Source organism: Rhinolophus ferrumequinum, chromosome 16 (assembly GCF_004115265.2).
Source record: "Rhinolophus ferrumequinum isolate MPI-CBG mRhiFer1 chromosome 16, mRhiFer1_v1.p, whole genome shotgun sequence".
Lineage (NCBI taxonomy): Eukaryota > Metazoa > Chordata > Mammalia > Chiroptera > Rhinolophidae > Rhinolophus > Rhinolophus ferrumequinum.
In genome coordinates, this window is record NC_046299.1 from 50,584,564 (window position 1) to 50,606,365 (window position 21,802).

Consider the following 21,802-nt stretch of genomic DNA (forward strand, 5'->3'; position numbering starts at 1 on the left):
TGGTTTTTCTATTTGGTTTTTCTCTTACACAATATTTTCTTTTCATATTTTTATATTGTCTTAAATGAAATATTTTCAATTAATAAATGTTAATAAATTCATTAACATGTATTTAAGTGGTTCAATGACTGAATGGTAGACAAACTTAAAATTTGGTATCATACCCTATTATTTGGCATTCTATGCCCTCAGAATGATACGACAATAGAAAAAGGTATAACATTATACCATACTGTTTTGTAGGTGTTTAATACATTTTATTGAAATAAATATCATAAACCACAGAAATAAATTTTATATGCAGTTAATTCCAATTTTTTAATATGCCAATTAATTTCATGACTTTATATAAGATCAAAACACAGTTTATCTTCTTTTTTCTTTTTAGAAATGGCTACAATCAACAATTCTTAATGGAAACAGTAGAATTAACAAAAGGAAGGGAAAGGAGAAAAATGGTCTAGATCAGGGGTTGGCCAGCTTTTTCTGTAAAGGGCCAAATGGTAAATAGCGAGTCGTAATCTTTTTGTTGGTGGAAGGTCTTGCCTTCGATTTGTAAAACACGCAGCATCTGTGAAGCACAATAATGCCAAGCACAATAAACCAAGGTATGCCTATATGTAGATACCACCCTCAGAGATTCTTTGTTTTGTTATGCTCCTCAGGTGATTCACAGAGTTGATAACCACTATTGAGGGAATGGCCATTTGTCTCTCACTCCCCTCAGATTTCAGGGACTTTTCCTAGCTATCTTCTGTGGCAGTTTTTACCAAGTGCTTCTCAGATCTTATCATGACATGAAGACCACCTAGTAATTGGGAATATCAACAGGAATAGTTCACTGAAGGAAAAAATGGAAACTCAGAGACCTAACTCCATCTGATCACCACCTCCATTGGCTTTAATCAGGTAAGCGTCTGACAACCCGTTCTTATCTTTTCAGCACCAGTGGAAATAACTGTTATCATTGGTGGAACTTACCAGGTTGGATTCTGTTCTCTTCTAAGTGAAATGGAAGCATACTGGTGATAATGGAATACATTCAGCTCATTTCAAATTTTCTAAAAAGTATACTTTATTAAATGTGAGATAATTACTGGCACCTCACACACGGACCAGAGGAAAGTCATTGCCTCCCAAGTGGTTGGACTCTCCAAAATTTCACTTATGAGTATAATTATCAAGTCCAGGAATCCAAGTATTTTAGTCTTTAAACTAAGAACTGAATTTCCAGGCAAATGTGTCTTGGTTGGGGAGACCAGTGTTAAAGTGAGGAATAGCCTTCAAATCACTCCATGTCTTTTCTCCAGTTCTCCTCAGGGGATGGGACGCACTTTTCAGCTGTAGAATATTTCCTTTCTCCTGCTTTGTGGTACCCAAACTTTTGGAAGAAAGGATGAGACACATCTGCCACACTACCATCTCCAAGACTGACAGCTGTGGTGTCACTCAAAACCAAAAAAAGAATCACCTCTTCCTTATAACTCTTCTTTGTCCTCTTCTGCACAGATGCAGGCTGCCCGTTGACTATTCATAAAGGGTCGGCAGCCCAAGGTCCATACAGTATTGAAGACAGTGTCAACCAAAGAATCACAGGCTACTTGAAGAAAATGTAGAGAAATATAGAGGTTAATATATAGACTACTCCCAAGTATTATGAGTAATTTTAAAGACACAATATATTTCCAAGATTGTCACGATACCCAGAGGAAAGTAGAGGCAGTCATCCAAAAACAGAATTAAAAAGAAAAGAATATGTATGTGTATATTTAAACGAAAATTTTTCAGAAGAACTCCATCCAATTTAGTAGAGCAGAATACACTTTGGGGTGCCCTCCTTTTATCGGCCTCCAGGTCAAAACCATGGTTAGCAATCAGATTTTCCCATACCACTGTACTCACTCCGTGGAAATTTTACCATTTTTGCAGAATACTCCCTCTGATAAGACTACTGTGTTTCCTATAGCTTTCCCTACTCAAGGGTGGGATGAATAACCTTTCACTCATCGAAAAAAACATGTGTGCCTGTTGAATATGTTGGTCAGCCACTCTGTTAGACATCAGGAATACAGAAACCAAAGAGATAACTCAAGAACCTCACAGTTTGGACAAAGAAGTGGACAGGATAGACAGGTAAACAGATGGTTACACTGCACCATAACGGAAATAACCCCAAGATGGTATGGGAGCCCACAATAAGGGTCTCTATCCCTTTGGGATAAGGGTTATTATGGAAGGCATCTTAGAACACCTACTATTGGAATTTTGATAGGGATTGTGTTGAATCTGTAGATTGCTTTTGGTAGTATGGACATTTTTAACAATATTAATTCTTCTAATTCATGAGCATGGACTATCTTTCTATTTATTTGTGAATTTCTTTCATCACTGTCTTACAGTGTTCATTGTATAGGTCCTTCACCTCCTTGGTTAAATTTATTCCTAGGTATTTTATTCGTTTTGATGCAATTATACATGGGATTTTTTTTTTAAATCTCTTTCTGATAGTTCATTATTACTGTATAGAAACACAACGATTTTTGTATATTGATTTTGTATCCTGCAACTTTAATGATTTGTTTATTAGTTCTAATAGTTTTTTCATGGAGTCTTTACGGTTTTCTATATATAATCATATCATGTCATCTGCAAATAGTGACAGTTTTATGTCTTCCATTCCGATTTGGGTGACTTTTATTTCTTTTTCTTACGTAATTGCTCTGGCTCCGACTTCCAATATACTATGTTGAATAGAAGTGGTGAGAGTGGGCTGCATTGTCTTGTTCCTGATTTTATTATTTATTTATTAATTTATTTTTTAAGGAGCTCACAGTGGTGCAGCTCACAGTGGCCCATGTGGGGATCAAACTGGCAAGCTTGGTGCTACCACCACCACGCTCCAACCAACTGAGCTAACCGGCCACCCCATCTTGTTCCTGATTTTAGAGGAAAAGCTTTCAGCTTTTCACTATTGATAAACTGTTTCAACAATAATAAAAAATGAATGATCAAAGTGTCCCAAGCAGAGGGAACTGAAGAGGCGGAAAGATATGGGTCACCAACCCAAGTAATTCAGAATGGCAGAAATTAGGAGAGAAATCAGGAATAAGCAAGTCGATGTTGGAGAGATATGCTAGGGATGCACGAGAAAGGGATATGTATGTCATTCTAAGGTGTGTGGGTTTAATCCTAAGGAAGAGGAAGATGACAAGGTTTGTGTGGTATAAAAATATATCTAGTCCCTATGGAGAAAATAAATTGGATGGGACTCAGAAATTAGGTTAATTTGCAATAACCAGGCAAATTATCAGAGATATTTAGGAGACAGAATCAATAGGACGTTGCTTGGAGGAAGTAACTTGACCTAACCCTAGATTAGCAGCAGGGACTACTCGCTCTTTGTAGGTACAGATAGAGTGATACTCCCTTTTACAGGTCCTAATTAATTAGTCATATTTTCAAACCCTCACAGATTCACTTTATGACAACAGTCTAGACATTGATCTATGAACAAGATCTAAGATACTTTCTACTGACCTTCTCGGTGGCATGGAGTCAGCTCTTTATGAGCCTGACTTTCAAACATCACCATCTAAAAATATATAATGCTAATACCTGAATGTAATGTTCTGGCTTCAGAAACTGAGGGATTAAAACTTTTCCTAAAGCGAATTAGGAAAAAGAAATTACAGAATCAGTGCTAGAAATTGGAGAGGTAAGCAGTTGTTTAAAAATAATTATCCTCAAGTATATATAGACCTCTACACAATAAAAGAGATAGGTTTTTAAAAAATTCTTTCCCTGACTGAGAATAAAATAAGAAAAAAAGGGGGCATAAGCCCAACCAAGTGGTCCTATACAGAATAATTTTTTATATGGAAAATTATTTAACAGTGGAATGGACAACTAAAGCCAACTGGGCAACTCTTTCTCCCGTCTTAAAGGATACTTTTTTATATCTCTGGGAAGGCTTTGGTGTGGCCCCATCCATCAGGAGTGGCGCCAGCAGTTCCTGGGCAAAACAACAAGAACTTTAGCAAAAGAGTGCCCAGCGTCTTCCTTTGGCCTTTTCCTGCATTGTTTAGTGTTCTATAAAATTCCGTGAGCTTTGATGACCTGTTTGAGTAAAGGGGCTCTGGCTACAGGGAGAAACAAAACTCTCTGCTCACAAGTAGATGCCCTTAAGATACCTACCTTCCACGTTGGAGACAAAGCCCAGGCTCCGCTTAAGGTCAGAGCAGATAGAATGGAGGCACCACCGGAATTTTGCATCACAGCGATACTTGTTGGCACCGCAAGTGTCATAACAGACATCCAGCTGGTTGCAGCACTTGGTCATTGCTGGAATGCCCAAGTCCATCTGGGGAAACGAGAAGGAAGAAAATGCCACGTTGAGACCAAGGACCTTAGGCAACCTTGCCCACGTTGTTATAATGAGCTAGTTCTCAAATTCCTGTTACATACTCAGATCAACTGAGAAACAACAGTGACTTGAGAGGACACATCAGGATGCTAAGTTTCGGTCATGATTTAGTTATCATGATGTAATAACTCTGAGTCGCCTGGTTTTCTTCGTTTTCTTTTAGCTCTTTTTCTTTTAGATCTTTTAGGTTTTCTAATTCACAGGCCACTACGGTGATGAAGATAGAAATCAGAAGGTTAGTCAAGACAGCAGAGATTTAAGACTTCCAAATTCAACTGAAACTTATGTGAGATTTTGTTTGAGCAAAGGCTTCCAAAGCTCAGAAGTATAAAAAATTTAGCCTCAGTTCATCAAGAGGTCACAAGCATTTATCAGAGACCCAACCCTTTCAGCCCTCTGTAAGGGTGTGTATATGTGTCTGTGCTGGGAGCAGAGTCTGAGATAGGACCCACAGTGCCTGACCACAAGGGACATGGTCAAACAGCAATATTCACACACACACACACACTTCTTAAGTGTCCTATAAACAATTGTAAATGTTGTGGCATAAACTGAGAAAGTTCATAGAATGCCATTTATAGAGAGGTATCACACAGGACTTTTTTTAGAGAATTTGAAAAAATATGGGATGAAGGACTAATAGAGACAGGGGTAGACTTAGAATATAGCAGGTAAAGAAAGGAAATAATGAGCAAATCATATGTGAACAAGTCAGTTAGTTTAGTCTTTCAAGGGTCTTAGCAGGGAAATACATATAAAAAGTTTTCATTAATTAGGGAGAAGGGTTAGCTGATGGATAGCCTGGATTTCCAAAGTAACTAGTTAGATTTGATAAACACTCTTAAGCAAGGAAGAAACATGATACAAAGAGTAATTTTCTGTGGTGCCTACAATAGATGAGAATAGGGTGGTTCTAGACATAGGTAGAGCATCTTGGAATCTTTTGCAGCTTTTCTAATAATAGAACTTGGACTTGGATGGAATTTGTGAAAATTGGTTTCAGGATATGATTGGGATTGATTTATCAGCTATTATAAATCCTTTCCCCTTGAGTCCTTAAGGTGTTTTCTTATTCGAACTTGTATTCCAAGGCCACTGAAAGCAGAATATGGAAATTGGCAGTTTAAAATGCCCCTTTAGCAAAACAAACAAATAAACATTATTATGTTAAGAGATAATCTAACTCATTATTAGACTAGGCAAAAGCCTGGACTCTGCAATTTTGGGTAAATTCCCATCACCTGATATCTATCTGAAGTAAACTATTTTGCTTGTATTTCACCCCTAAAATGAAAAAATATATCACAACCAGAAGTAACTGAGAATTAGATGAGTACAGAGGCTATCATTCAATTCAACTAAAGGGGAAATTCTTGAACTAGTTCTTAATGATAGTTGTATCGATAAACAAATGACATTATTTTCAAAAGAGAGTGCCTACCACTTCCCCAGCTACTAAATTGATATCTAGTAAAATATATTTGCTGAAAATAGGTGGTTATTCTAATATAAATATATATTTGAAAGGATTATCTTTCTTCTGTGTCGATACACAGAAGAAATCACTGATTTCTTCTCAATGATTGAGGACAAGGCTGGGAGTACAGTTGTGCAGGTTGCGCACTACACAAGAGCATCATATCTAAGGGGGCACCTTCCCACAAGAAATCATGGATTTATATATTTATTAACAAAAACAACTAGCCAATAGCAGTCAAGTTTTCTTTGTAATGAAATCAGTATATTAAGATAAATTTCTGACAAGTGGAGAAAAAGTGTCTTGAAAAAGGGGACCTTTTTCCAAGTTGTACAAAAATGCCATATGGGTGAGCAGGGTTTTAGTTAAAAGAATAAACATTATGCTGCTTAGACAAATCATTACAAAGTAAAATCTTCTGAATCATCAGAAAAGGGAAGTTTAGCCTGATTAAGATATAATTCAAAATCACAGTTTGGATATGAAACCCCACTACCTACATTTTATATAAAACCTCTTTTCTAAAGAAGTCTTAAAAGAAACTAACTTACTACTTGTTTTTAGGGGAGGCCAACAGTTTGAGAAACGGTCAGCAGTGTGACGATAAATGTTTAGCCAGCGGCTGGATGTGCGTGTGTGTTGCAGGTAGGTATTTGCAGATTTCTATGGTGTTAACACTCCAAACATAGCTGATTTGACACTACCGACGTGAAAAGTCCTGCCTATACTACAGCAATCAGCTCTCACTGGTCGGTACCAGCTGGCTCCAGCACAGCCCTGGAAAGGCTCACTAACGTAAATAAGTCAGACTTCTCAAATCTATTTCATATTGTTAGGTTTGATCCCCTAAAGCTCGACTGATGTTTGCAGCTGTAATTTCAAAAGGCTTGTCTTAGGGACAGCTGCCTCGGAGAAAAGGAAATCAGATACTTAAAAAAAAAAATTGTCTTCCTTCCTCTGTATCCAATTTAAAACAATTTATTATATTGCTCAACTATATTTTATAAGTGACCACTTCCATCAGTGATATCTCTTGGATTTGTCTTAGTTAAAGCTAATCAACTAAGAAAATAATGGTGATGGTACGTACACTTTCTGGTACTTTGAGACCCAGGAAGTAGGAGCTGCAGCCATTGGGCTCCTGCGGCCTATAGCCAGGTCTTGGCATTGGTGCCTTTCCTAGCAGGAGAAAGAGAGGAAAGAAGCGGTAAGAAATATTTAGAAATTAAGCATTTGGGAACCTTCATCAAAGAAAAATGATCTAAAAGCATATTCAATTTTTCCTTTAAAAGTCTTTGTTCCTCAGCAGATATTCACAACCAAATTAGGTGGTGATGGTAATGATGTCATGAAAGAATAATGACCGTCAGCAAGTTTGGCCTTTTTCTCCTAACCTCGAAGACTTTCATGAGTATTTATTTCCTAACAATTCTAATGTTTCTTAAGTGCATGACTTCGAAGAGAAGGTCTGTGGCAAAACCGAACAAAAACTCAAGGTTTCTTACTTCTGCATCTACTGTAAGGCACCACTCCTTGCACAGAAAAAGGAGCTCTACCTGATCAGACACTTCAGGAGTCAGAATTATAATAGTACCGCAAAATATTTTCCAGAATAACTGAAAGGAAATTTTGCAAGTTTTCATAAATATAGACAAAGCATTATTGACCAAAGGGCAAAGAAAACACTCCCATGCAATATTTTAGGTATTTGTATCATAGAACTAAGTAGAAGATATCTTAAAAGCTTTGAATTTCTTGGTTTCTCCTACATGGCTTTTGAGTTATTTTATGATCTTGCAAATATGTAGAAGGAAGCTTTGTCAGTTGTGTCAATGGTAGTCATCATAGATAAAAATAATCTTGACCTGAGATGACCTCAGGACAGTCATATCCAGGGAGTATTTTTATCCCATTACCCAGATAAGGAAAATGGGGCTAAGTCATATAGTAAGTGGGGGAAGTAGGATGTAAATCCAGATTTCCTGTTTATCTCTGAAGCCCATGTTCCTTCATATTCTTTTGCTCCTTTTTAGGAGAACGCACGACAGACATAGCATAAGACTGAGGAAATAAGCTAAGAATTAATCCTCAGAGTGAGGCACGTAACATTTCTTTTTTCTTTCTTTTCTTTAATTTTCACCTACCAAGTGTTTTATTTTTAGTTATTTTTATTACGAAATATTTCAAAACTGAAGAAAATTCAGAGAAACAAACACACATAAACACATTACACAAACATAATAAAGGTTAACATTGCTAAACGTGCTATAATTTTTTTCTGCTTAATTAAATGTTACAAGTACAGTTGGAGCTCCCTTGCACCCCATCTTTCTGTTTTAATTTTCAGATACTAAGTTTGAGCTTTATAGCTCTTTCTCCTTCTTATCTCTCAAAATTGTCTTGATTATTCTTGCATGTGAATTTTAGAGTCAACTTAGTACATCCTAAAAGAGATTGTCAGGATTTTGCTTGGACATACATTGAATTTATAGATTAATTTGGAGACAACTGACTTTCTTAGAATATTCTGTCTTCCCAAACATGGGCATAGAATAGCTTTCCATTTACTTAGCCTTTTTTTTTGTTTTTCAGTAGAGTGTTATAGCTTTCTCCACATATCTATTATATCTCCTACATACTGGACTATTCAGATGCTTACACAAGAAAGTACATCTCATAAAAATCCAGGTTAAAAATCATAAGGGTGGTATACTGAATTTGTACTTTTCTGGAACCCAGTCTGCTTCTAGCTTTTTGCTCTACCATCCCTAGAATGTAGCCCTGGCTCTTGTGGTCCAAGATGGAGCTTCAGCCAACACATCCATATTATAAGCAGCAGGATGGAAGAAGAAGGTAGAAGGGTTATAACCCCTCTCTTTAATAAACACACTCCCTAATGTTACACATATCACTTCCTCTTACCTCCCTTTGGCCAGACCTTAATCAAATAGCAACACCTAGTTGCAAAGGTGGGCAATGGAAATGAAGTTCTTATTCAGTTGAGGCATCCGTGCGCCCAGCTTAAAGTTGGGAGGAGCGGCTTATTACTACAGAAAAGGGGAAGGATATTAGAGGACAATGAGCAGTCTCCACCACAGTCAGTTTGGGTATTTGTTGCTATGGTACAACATGTGTATAAGATGGTGGTTCAAGATGGCCCCAGTGATCCCTATTTCCTGGTATTCATACTCTTGTGTATTGTCCCAGGGTAGTCTGTGTAACCAAGGGAACATGGCAGAAGTGGAGTATGTTGCTTACAAGATTAGGTTAGAAAAGACTACAACTTCTGTCTTGGACTTGCATGCTCTATCTCTCATCCTCTGTCATCACTCACTCTGGGAGAAGCCATGTTGCAAACAGCTCCATGGAAAGGTCCATGTGGCAAAGAACTAATACCTTCTGCTAACAGCCACATGAGTTTGGAAGTCGGTCCAGCTTCAGTCAAATCTTCAGGGACTGCAGCATCAGCTGACAGCACAATTACAACCTTATGAGAAATTCAAGAGCCAAAACTACCCAACGGAGCCACTCTCAGAAACAGTGCAATACAATAATTGCTTGTTATTGTAAGCTACTAAGTTTAGGGGTCATTTGTTAATCAACAATACATAACTATTGGGATTGCCATTATGATTTGGATCTCTTTTTTCATTACACTTTTTTCTATGAAACTTTCTTGAGTTATAATTTACATATTATACATTCACCCATTTAATGTTTATAATTCAATAGGCTTTACCATATTCACAGAGTTGTGCAACCATTACCACAATCTAATTTTAGAACATTTTTATCATCCAAAAAGAAACCCAATACCCATTAGCAGTCACTCTCCATTTTCTCCTCCCCGCCCTACACAACTGCTAATCAACTTTCTGTCTTTTTAAATTTGCCTATTCTGGACATTTCACATAAATAAAAGCATACAATATGTGGCATTTTGTGTCTGGCTTCTGTTTATTTTATATTTTCCATCTTCATCCATGTTGTGGCATACATCAGTACTTTATTACTTTTTATTGCCAGAAAATATGATAGACATTTGGTTTATTTCTACTTTTTGACTATTATGAATAATGCTGCTACAGGCATTTGTATACTGGTTTTTGTGTGGACAATATTCATTTTCCATAGAATTAGAATTACAGAATCATATGGTAACTAACATTATGAGGAACTGTCAGACTTTTCCAAAACGGTGGCACAATTGTGCATTTCCACCAGCAGTGTTTAAAGGTTCCAAATTCTCCACGTCCTGCCTACACTTGTTCTTATCTATCTTTTTAATGATAGTCACCCTTGTGGGTGTGAAGTGGTATCTCATGATTTGCATTTCCCTAGTGACTATTGAATATTGTTCATGTGCTTATTGTCCATTCATAGCTCTTCCTTGGGAAAATGTCTATTTGTCTTTGTCCATTTTAAAATTGGGTTATTTGTCTTTTTATTGTTGATTTGTAAGAGTTCTTTATATATTCTGGCTACAGGTGCTTTGTCAGGTATATCGTGCAAATATTTCCTCCTACTCTGTGGCTTGTCTTTTTACTTTTTTGATGGTATTCTTTGAATAACAAAAGTTTTTAATTTTGATGAATCTAATTTACCTATTTTCTTTTTTAATGAAGTGAAATTCACAAAACATAAATTTAACCATTGTAAAGGGTACAACTGAGTGGCATTCAGTATACATTTATGATGTTGTGCAACCATCACCTCTGTCTAGTTCCAAAACATTTTCGTCACCCTCCAAAGGAGGCCCATGCCCATTCGCCCCACCTTCTATTCCCTGGCAACCTCTAATCTGCTTCCTGTTTCTAGGGATTTACCTATTCTGGATATTAAACAAATGAAATCATACAATTTGTAACATTTTATGACTGCCTTCTCTCACTTAACATAACGTTTTTGCGGTTTGTCTGTTCTGTAGCATGTATCAGTACTTTATTCCTTTTTATGGCTGAATAATATTCTATACTCTGGATATACAACAGTTTGTTTATTCATCCATTCATTGATGAACATTTTGGTTGTTTCCATCTCTGGGCAATTGTGAAAAGTGCTGCTACCGTGTTTCCCCAAAAATAAGACCGAGCTGGACAATCAGCTCTAATGCGTCTTTTGGAGCAAAAATTAATATAAGACCCGGTCTTATTTTACTATAAGACTCGGTATAATAATATAATATAATATAATATAATATAATATAATGTAATGTAATGTAACATAATATAATACCGGGTCTTGTATTAATTTTTGCTCCAAAAGACGCATTGGAGCTGATTATCCGGCTAGGTCTTATTTTCGGGGAAACACGGTATGAACAACTGTGCATGTGTATTTGTTTAGATACTTGTTTTCAATCCTTTGATGTACATATAACTAAGGAGTGGAATTGCTGGCTCATATAGTAATTCTATGTTTAACTTTTTGAGGAACTATCAACATGTTTTCTTTAGCACCTGCACTATTTTATTGGTTGGTGCAAAAGTAATTGTGGTCTAAAAGGTTAAAAATAATTGCAAAAACCGCGATTACTTTTGCACCAACCTAATACATTCCCACCAGCAAAGCACAAGGGTTCCAATTTCTCCATATACTCACAGTTACACTACAATGTGTCTAGATGTGGATTGTATATCCTTATCCTGCTTGGAACAATCTGAAGACTTGGGTTTCTTTCACCTTTGGAGAATTCTCCTTCTGGGACTCATTACTGAATGGGGAATCTTTTTAATCCTGTCCTTCAGATATCTTAACCTCTCTTTCATATTTTCCATCTTTTTCTCTCCCTATACTGAATTTTGACTAGCTTCATCAAATCTATTTTCCATTTTCCTAATTCTCTCTAGATTGACTAATCTGCTATTTAACCCATCCACTGAGTTTTTTCTTTTGATAATAATAATTTTCATTTCTTAGCATCTTTTAAACCTGTATATTAATTTTCATTGTTTTTTTATGTTTTCTATTCCTTTTATTTCTTCAGTAATTTCAAATGTTCTTGTTACTATATATATATGTATATATATATATAATATTATTTTCATATATTATATTATTCTCTCCATTCCCTGGAATAAGCCTTTCATTTTAATGTCTACTGACTCTTCCTTATGGTGGGTTATTTTTTCACATGGTGTATAATTTTTTAGTATGAGCTCATCTTCAGAAGGGCTTGTTTTTCTAAAGGATTCCTGTGCCCTGCGTCACATAATACAAAGTAGTTCCTCAATTGCTTTTGCCGTGTCTCTGGGAGTTTCAAGATACTTGAGACACCAGTATTTATGTGAATTTCTCTGATTCCTCACCTGTGCATGGAATATGCTTGGGGTAGTGATTGTTTTAGTGGGTGTTCCCTATTTCTCCTTCAAGTCCCAGCTCCAGGTGGATGGAAAACATCCTTGCTCCTTCCTTGGAATATAGGGTAGAGACCGGGCAGCTCCTCAGGCTCTAAGCTTTATGCAGACTGTCCAGTTCCAACTTCCCAGTTCTTGGGAAACGTGAAGTTACTTTCCCTCTCTTTGTATGAGCATCATTGCCCAACCCTTAGCCCGGAATCTGTGTACATTCCAGATTGAAAATCCACGGGCTACAGCCACAGCGTCAGCTCCAGCTCACTTAGCCTCTGGGTTTTCTGTTTATTTCTGGAACTTGAAGGTTTCCCTTTATTTCATTCTAGCTTGAGTGTGTGTGGGTTTTTTTAAATGTTTTATTTTTACCCAATGTTTCTCATTTATAATGGAGAGGTACTGTACTTGTTGATGGAGTCTACCAGCCCACCAGTAATCCCTGTATTATTTTTGCAAGGTCTTGAGAAATATAACTTACTACTGATAACTCTACTAACCCAGTGTGTGTGTGTGTCACAAGCACTGGGAGTGGAGGAATCGGTAAAGTGTATTAAATATTAATCAAATTACAGTTACGAAAATAATCACACTATGCCATATGATCAAATATGTATTTAGTGTCGGAGGTGAGATTATAATGATTTTATTTTTTTTTTGGATGGTTCTTTTACAAATGTACATATACTAGCTTTAAAGAAATCAGAAAAAAATTTTAATGAAGAAACAAATGTCTACATTTGATGGTGAAACGTATCTCTTTAATAATTTTGCTGATACAGGGCTTTTGCAGCAGACTCAGTGCAGGTTCTTGGGTTACCCTCTGACTTTTTGGCACTTGAGAACTTAACAAAGGATAAAACTCTGATGTCCCAGTTTGAAAGATAATGGAATGCCAACTATAGACACTTCCCACCTGGCCTGCTATTGATGAAGGTTATTTTTATTGTGTTTAATATTTTATAATAGCTGCAGCAATTCTGTTTAGGAACAAAGCTCGAAGTACAATTTCTGTGAAAAAGGTGATTGATGGTTTGAGTCTAGGTGGAAGTAATATACTATATGCTCAAATTATAGTTTGAGTAGTTTTGAGTTGTGTTGAGTATTTACAGTCTGATGTTTTGGGTCTAGGCATCAGTAGTGTACAAGTTAACTTTATTTTCTGGTTTTGGTTATATATAGACGTGGGAGGCTGACAACTTGCTCCTGCAGTTGAGGGCTTGGCAAACATGGCCCAAGGCTGGCCCATCACCTGTTTTTGTATAGCCTGCCAGATAAAAATGGTTTTTATATTTTTAAATGGTCAAAACAAGGATAGTATTTAGAAAATTATATGAAATTCAAATTTTAGTTGTCCATAAAAATGTTTTATTGGAACACAGCAACACTCACTTATTACCTAATGGCTATGGCTGCTTCCAGAGAAAAAAAATAACAATGTTCTTGTAATTTTGATGTGAGGATGGTTTTCTAAGCAAGGCAAAAACATCAGAAGCCATAAAGAAAAAGATTGACAGACTTTATCTTAAATGAAAATTAAAAACGTCTGAATAAAGTGACACACCATAAAACACTTAAAACACAAAAAAGAAAAATCAGAGTGATTTTGGAAGAGAGTTAGCCACAAAACCCAAGAGTCCTACCTGCAGCTGTGTACACTGCCTCCAGGGCCCAGTTTTGTCATTGAAAAGAACAGTAAAAACTTCTGGGGCTTTATTACCCAGGTCAAGGGTTCAGTCTTCCCTGGAGGGTGTGTCCGCTCTCCCCACCCAGCTGTTTCCGGCAGAAGAAGCTCTGTGCTCCACTTGCGATCTACTAAGGAGGCAGAGCACTGATGTATTTGAAATGTCTATCCTGCTAACTTCCAGAAATACTCAAATACAGCATGAGTTATACATCAAGGGAACAAAGCAGAACTGGGACAATTTTATTGACGCAATACCCTATTTCAGTCACTAAAACAGATTAAGTTAACTGCATGAGGTAAGGTGACTGACCAACTTGCCCTGGTTTTCCTGGGACAGTCCCTGTTTTAGTACTGAAAGCCCCGTGCCCCAGAAACCCCCACCCCTTCCCTCAGTCCCCAGCAAAGCGTAACAGTTGGTCACCGTAGCATGGGAACCATTTTGCCGCTAAGCCAGTAGCTGTTTTCTTTTGTCAGTCTGTGGACCCCCTGAAGAATCTGATGAAGGCTGTGAATTCTTTCCCTGGAAGAATATATGAATTCACAAGTTCATAAAATTTTGCTCTAAGATTTCAAACAGATTTCTTGAAATTTAAAAAAAAAAAAAAAAAGACTGATATTTAAAGACACTGTTTCCTAGAATTAAACCCAAGAAGAAATTCATGATGAGGTCCTTTTATCCAAGTGTGACAGTGTGGACAGACAATATCTTTAATCATGATTTATAAAACAGACATCCTGAGACCCTCCTCGAGAGCATTCATAAAGGCCCAGAAGACGTAAGCCATCATTCAATGACTTCTTCCAGAAGCTGAGAGGCTGTTGTTCAGCCACTCGAATGTTTGTGTTTTGTTACTTTATGGTGAAACAGAACTGGAAGAATCTGAATGTACAGGTAACCTGTTCACCAGACTGTCTTTCATATAATGTTTATAAAATGTGTTTGGTACCTATGATGCTCCATACAGAGCACTAGTTCTTTATATATACCAGGAGTGCCCAAAAAATGTATACAAGAGGACACTTTGGTCAACGTTGGCCAAGCAGTAGTTTACCATAATCAGAAGTGTCTGGATGCTGATGTAAGCACTTTGAGCACCTCTTGTAATTGCAGACGTCAAACATGACTTGTATTCAAATTTTGTTATCAGTATATATTGAGTATTACAATTTTAATAGTTTTTTTCCTTTCTTAAAATGTGCATACTTTTTTTTGGTACCCTCGGTATTATCCTTAATTCTTACAACAATCTTACAAAGTAGGTATTTTTAGTTTTATTTATAAACATGAGAAAACACAGGTTGAGAGACTTAGGTAACTTGCCTACGGTCACTCACAACGGGATTCCCCACCACACCCCAGTTCAAACCCATGATTTCTCCAGTAGTATTTCTCTCAGTCTGGTCCAGGGGTCACCTGTGCAGTTCCAGGGTCCCACCACAAACCCACCGTATCAGGATCCCTCTGGGCGAGGGAATCTCACTCACATCAGTGCAGACTCCTTACACCAGTTGCCCTATGTAGGCTATTGATACGGGATGTGCTGAATCTCCTTATATTTATAATCTGCTCCTTTGACCAGATTTTGTGTGTTGACATGAAAACGGATTGCTGTAGATAAAAGAAGTGTGGAAAGCAAGGTGGACACGCTATTGTAGGCTACCAGGATACAAACACACCTTTCCCTGTCTGAGCAACCTATGAGCTGAGGTTCTCCAAGAATGACCTCTTAAATAGTGCTCCCAACCTTGGCTGCACTTTGTAATTACCTGGGAAATGTTAATGATACTCATGTCTGGGTCCCACCCACGGACATTCTGATTTAATTTGTTTGGGTGGCAGGAGTTTCTAAAGCCCCCCAGGTGATCCTCAGTGCAGGGCCAGGGTTGAGAACCACTGGTTTAAGTGCAGGCAGACCTCCTTTTATTGGCGCCTCACTTTATGGTGCTTCACAGGTGTTGTATTTTTTACTAGCAAAAAGATTACAACTCACTTTATTGTGATACTCGCTTTATTGTGTCTCCAAGGTCTGACTCTAGTAGTAAGTAAATACCTATAAAATAGAATTTGTTTTTTCTTGTAGACTAATTGTCGCTAATTGCTCCTTCTGGCAAAAGATTGCAGCCTATAACAGCAGGATTTTTTTCCCTCAAAGTGCGGTCCCAGGACCAGCAGCTGAGGATCACCTGGGAACTCTTAGAAATGCAAATTTCCTGGCCCCTCCGCAGACCTACCCAATCAGAAACATGAGGTGTGGGGGCTCAGCCTACGGTTTGAACAAGCCCCTCAACAGGACTTAAAGCTCAGGTGAGTTCGAGAACCATTGCCTAAAAGAAAGAAGCACTGTGTACAGGACTCAAAGCAAACAGACGACGCATAGAGCCAGTTAATTATTAGGTGTTATCTATTTGAAAGCATGTTTGATTCACAATCAACCAGAGAAGATATTTTGTACCGTTTGGGCACAGCCTCCAGGTTCTCGGCTCCACTTGGTTCCAAAGGTAACAAGGCTTAACCTCTTGTTTCCTCTGTTTTTCAGGCCCCTCCTTTAAACAGGTTCTGTTTTGTGGAGTAAGTGGAGTTATTTACCTTCCTGCAATCTCTGTTGACTATTCCCACCCCCACCAGTGGCTGCTGACACTGACCCTGCCCAGTGCAACCGAAATTTGCTGAAATCTGTTACTGCTGTTTTGCTAGAGAAGGAGAGATTTGATTCTTGTTTTCCTAAAAATAAATCCCTGCTGTCTATTTGCTGAACCACAGGCCTAAATCTTGTGCTGCCTCTAGGAAGGAAAAGAGCACCTATGTTGTTGATATGTGAATTGAGTTAACTCCTTTCCTGCGCCATTCGTGCAAACTAGGCGAGCACAGTCCAGTGACAAGGCGTCTCTGTTTTGGTCCAACCCACCTTGGACAAAGACATGGCTAGGGGTGCAGGTGAGTCCTGAGATAGACCAGGCTTTTTACCCTGTGGAACCTTCCTAGAGCTGACGCGGCATCCTTTCTCATTATATCCGTATGTGGTTAAAATTTCTATGTTGCAAAACTTGGTTCTGGAGCAGTGGTTAACCATCCATTGCCTCCTGGTCACTCTCGGTTTTTAAGGAAGCTATTTTCCGACTAAAAGGGAGTGAGGGCACTGCTTGAGGGACAAGTGTGTAGCTTTTCTGAGTCTCTCTCAAAGCTGAGTTCTATCTGTTGAGTGTTTGGAGAAAGCATTTCTCAAGTGTTTTCTTTCTAGGCTAAACTGATTCTCCATGTTTATCTCTAATCCCATGATGGAACATTTGATAAACTAAACCGTAAAACCAATGCTATATGAGACAATGTGTGCTTTTGAAGTTGCCCCCTCCCTCCTAGCAGTGAGGTCTAGAACTCTGCGCTCTGTCCCCATTACATGGACTCGGTGCAGAGGGAAGGAAGAACTGGCCCCCAGGGCTCCTGTTTGGCAACCAGGCTGCACCCTGGCTCCCAGGTACCCTCTCTACACCTGAGGCAAGGCAGTGCTCCAGCCCATTCACAATTCTACATCTGGCACCAGGCCTGAGGGGCAGTGTCAGGGTACCCACTGAAGGCCTGACCTTGCTGTCGAGGCAGCGGCTGTAGGGACAGCTCTCAGGGGACAATCAGCAGATTGATACCCATTAGAGACTGATAGAGCTGGAAGGAAGGTGCGAACAGCATTAGGGCAACAGCAGAAGCCACTTCTGAGCTTAGCACAGAGTGACTGAGGAAGCTGTTTCACCCCCGGCAGGGTTTTCTCTGAATGTTCAGCCTCAGTTTGCATCCCTAGGATCTCCTCACAGAGACCTCTCATATTCTCCCTCCCCACCTATGCTGCCTTTTCTGGAAGTACCACCTCACAACAAACTTATTAAAATGGCCCCAGGGAGCAAGTCTTGAAAAGCTTCTTGGAGTTGGTGTGCCTGATACAATACACAAAGCTCAGCGAAGCTAAGTGCTTCATTTGATCCATAAAGTTATCACTTTTATAGACTAGTGATTTCAGGAGGGAATTCATTTCTTCGTAGGACAAAAAGCAAAATATAAACTGGAAGCAATGCCAACACACTAGACCTCAGTCAACACTCTTAAAGTCTTAACATTTCAAATAGTGTTTCTGATAAACTCTGACTTTCAAGCAGCTCCATACAAAACAACACTAGGAAAGCTGAGTTCCCCAGTACCATCCCTGAGCAATCTGTAGATATCATACACAATTTTATTTTGGATAAATTATTGGATAAACCAATAATTTGTCAGCATAAGTGTGTCCCAAATAGTTCAAGTATATTAACACATTATTGGTTATTTATTTGACATTCAAATTTCACTGGGTGTCTTATATTTTTATGTGCTGAATCTGGCAGCCCAATCTAAGAGGTGGATGACAGCAAATAGTGTATGACTGATTGTGACCCAGCACCAGCTGTTCGCAGGTCCACCAGTAATAGTTTTTATAGGAAGAGAAACAGTGCACTCACCGTACCGGCACCTGTACTGACAGACTCCATTTTTCCCTCCTAGTAGCTCCAGAAAGGAATCGAAGTAGCCGTTAACGGATTCAAAGCTGCCCCGGATGTGCCGAAGGCCCCAGTCTGAATAGGACTCCTCTGTGTCAGGGCTGGTGTCACTCTGTGCCAGGCCACCCCCCAGGCTGAGCCACAAAAGCAAGAAGCTGGTGGGCAGCTTCATCCTGTAGCCAGGTCTCTGCTCAAACCCCAGCCACTGTCCCAGGAAGTCCAGGTACACAGCCCGCCAGCCTGATGCGAGGCAGGACTGAGAAAGGGGTTATCTGGAAACCTCAGTCTGTGTGTTCCCCAGAGGTGGACTTTAAACAAAGCCATGGAGGTTGGGATGAGATCAGGGCAATTAGAAAGGGCAAAGGTTATGCACTGGGGGAATGGCCAGTGAGAGAGCACTTCAAAGTGGATTCCAGAGCCTGGAGGAGGGAAATGTCGCTCAGCTTCCTGGAGGCATGAGCAGTGCAGCCACTGGAATTCTGCCCCCAACCGGCTTGTTAACCTGTTGGTCAGTTACAAGCTTGGCCCTTCGGGGCCAGGCTCCTGACCCAAGAGCTTGTCCTGGGGTCCTATTACCACCCCTAAGCCAGTGACCTGCACATGGTCTCTAGGGAGGTTCAGGAGGATGTATAAAAAAATTCAGGAGGGCCGGCCCGGTGGCTCAGGCGGTTAGAGCTCCGTGCTCCTAACTCTGAAGGCTGCTGGTTCAATTCGCACATGGGCCAGTGGGCTCTCAACCACAAGGTTGCCAGTTCAATTCCTTGAGTCCCACAAGGGATGGTGGGCAGCGCCCCCTGCAACTAAGATTGAACACGGCACCTTGAGCTGAACTACCGCTGAACTACCGCTGAGCTCCCGGATGGCTCAGTTGGTTGGAGCGCATCCTCTCAACCACAAGGTTGCCGGTTCGACTCCCGCAAGGGATGGTGGGCTGTGCCCCCTACAACTACTAACGGCGACTGGACCTGGAGCTGAGCTGCGCCCTCTACAACTAAGACTGAAAGGACAACAACTTGAAAGCTGAATGGCACCCTCCACAACTAAGATTGAAAGGACAACAACTTGACTTGGAAAAAAAAAGTCCTGGAAGTACACACTGTTCCCCAATAAAGTCCTGTTCCCCTTCCCTAATAAAATCTTTAAAAAAAAAAAAAAATTCAGGAAAACCCCGATGGCCGTGGGTTAACAATGACACCTGTACTGATGGTGAGGATATTTGTCGTCAGCGTGTGGCAATAACCTGGCAGAGCTAGCTCCTAAGTGTCGCCGGCCTAGTGTGGGGCATTTTTGCCTCCTTACTTACACCCATATTTTCATTTACACTCAGCAGAGTGTGATAGCTACAGATTACCCAGGGGTGGTCAGCTTTCCTAGTGTTGTTTTTGTATAGAGTTGCTTAAAAGTCAGAGAGTTTATCAGAAACACTATTTGAAATGTTAGACTTCAGGAGTATTGACTGAAGTCGAGTGTTTTGGCATCACTTTCAGTTTATACGTTGCTTTTTGTCCTATGAAGAAATGAATTCCATCCTGAAATCACTAGTTTATAAAAGTGATAACTTTTATGGACCAAATGAATCATTTAGCTTCTCTCTCGAAAGTCTGGAAAGCCCCATAGAAAATAATGAATGTGATTTCTTCATTTTAGATAAGAAATGCATTTTTTCTAAAGACTCAGACTCCACGAAGGATAGTGGTTCAAATACATTTCATATGAACAACAGTGCCACCAATATTTTAAAGCACCTATACTTTTCAAAGCATTGTGTGTGCATGTACATAATGTAAACACATGTATGTATATGTTTAGTTTTTTATATCAGTTCTCCAAAGCAGGGTAAATATCATAGCCATAGAGAGGTGAGAAAACTGAGCTACAAAGGTTAACTGACTCAGTCAAAGAGGACAAGCTGCCAGTGGTAAAGCTGGGATTGGGGCCAGCTACTTGATTTGTGGGTTCCAGTCAAAACGAAAATGCGGAGCTCCTTTTCAAAAAGTTGGAAAAAGTGCCGTTAAAGGAACTGAAATATAAAGTTTTTCCTTTAAAATGTTCTCTTATAAAATATACTGGGGTAACCGTGATAACTGAGTAATATAAATTACAAAACTATTTTGGTGTCATAATGTTACGTAATACAATACGTAGTACTTTATTAATTTGTGATGTCTTGATTGATCATCAGATTTTTCTGACTTGCTTTCCTGCAAATTCATTTATTAGAGCACCAAAACTTATCCTTTTATTAACTTCGTTTTCAATGCATATAATGTTCAATGTCCATTGCTCTTGGCAAATGCAAGGTCATAAATAATATTTGAATATCTTTTTAATTTTGAGGAGGCTTTTCCTGCTGATGTAACTGTGACTGGAGCTATTAATAGTCTTTTCCCCCATTTCTTGATACCTTAAATTGTTTTTATTGTGGTAAAATATGCATAACACAACAAATAACATTTTAACCATTTTAAACGTACAATGCAGTGCATTAAATACACTCACAGTGTTGTTGAACTGTCATCACCATCCATCCCCAGAGCTTATTCATCTTATAACTGGAAGCTTGTAGCCTTTGACTGATAATCTCCCCAATTTCCCCAACCCCCAGCCCCTGGCAACCACTTTTCTACTCTTTGTTACTATGAGTTTAGCTTTTTTAGATTCCACATGTAAATGGTATCATACAGTATTTATCTTTCTCTGTCTGACTTATTTCATTAACATAATGCCTTCTAGGTCCATCCATGTTGTCACAAATGGCAGGATTTTCTTATTTCTTGTGGCTAAATAATATTCCATTGTGTGTGTGTGTGTGTGTGTGTGTGTGTGTGTGTGTGTGTGTACACATCACATTTTCTTTACCCATTCATCTGTAAATGGCCACTTAGATTGTTTCCATATACTGGCAATTGTGAATAATGCTGCAGTGAATATGGGAGTACAGATATCTTTTTGAGATTCTAATTATATTTCCTTTGGGTAGATACCCAGAAGTGGGATGTTGGATCATATAGTATTTATATTTTAATTTTTGAGAAACCTCTAGACTGTATTCCATTGTGGGTGAACCAATTTTCATTTCCACCAACAGTGCACAAGTGTTCCCTCTTCTCCATATCTTCACTAACACTTGTTATTTCTTGTCTTTTTGATAATAGTCATTCCAACAAGTGTGAAGTGATATCTCACTGTGGTTTTGATTTGCATTTCCCTGATTAGTGATGTTGAGCACTTTTTCATGTATCTGTTGGCCTTCTGCATGTCTTCTTTGGAAAAACGTCTATTCAGATCCTCTGCCCATTTAAAAAAATCAAACTGTTGTTGTTTGTTTGTTTACTATTGTATGAGTT

General features: G+C 38.9%; 1 protein-coding gene across 3 annotated transcripts; it reads right to left on the reverse strand.

Annotated features, from left to right (window-relative positions):
* Positions 1 to 102: 102 nt before the first annotated feature.
* Positions 103 to 18,758, reverse strand: PLA2G12B (phospholipase A2 group XIIB). 3 transcript variants are annotated; one of them, XM_033131320.1, is made up of 4 exons: positions 18,417 to 18,758; positions 6,991 to 7,079; positions 4,195 to 4,360; positions 117 to 1,600 (listed from the first exon to the last, which is right to left on the reverse strand). In XM_033131320.1, exons 1-4 carry the CDS (start codon positions 18,625 to 18,627, stop codon positions 1,479 to 1,481), a joined length of 588 nt encoding a protein of 195 aa, XP_032987211.1. In that variant the 5' UTR covers positions 18,628 to 18,758; the 3' UTR covers positions 117 to 1,478. The 3 variants fall into 3 exon arrangements, with proteins under 3 accessions (XP_032987213.1, XP_032987211.1, XP_032987212.1); XM_033131321.1 differs by having other exon boundaries at positions 119 to 1,597; XM_033131322.1 differs by lacking the exon at positions 6,991 to 7,079 and having other exon boundaries at positions 103 to 1,600; positions 18,417 to 18,575.
* Positions 18,759 to 21,802: the final 3,044 nt, after the last annotated feature.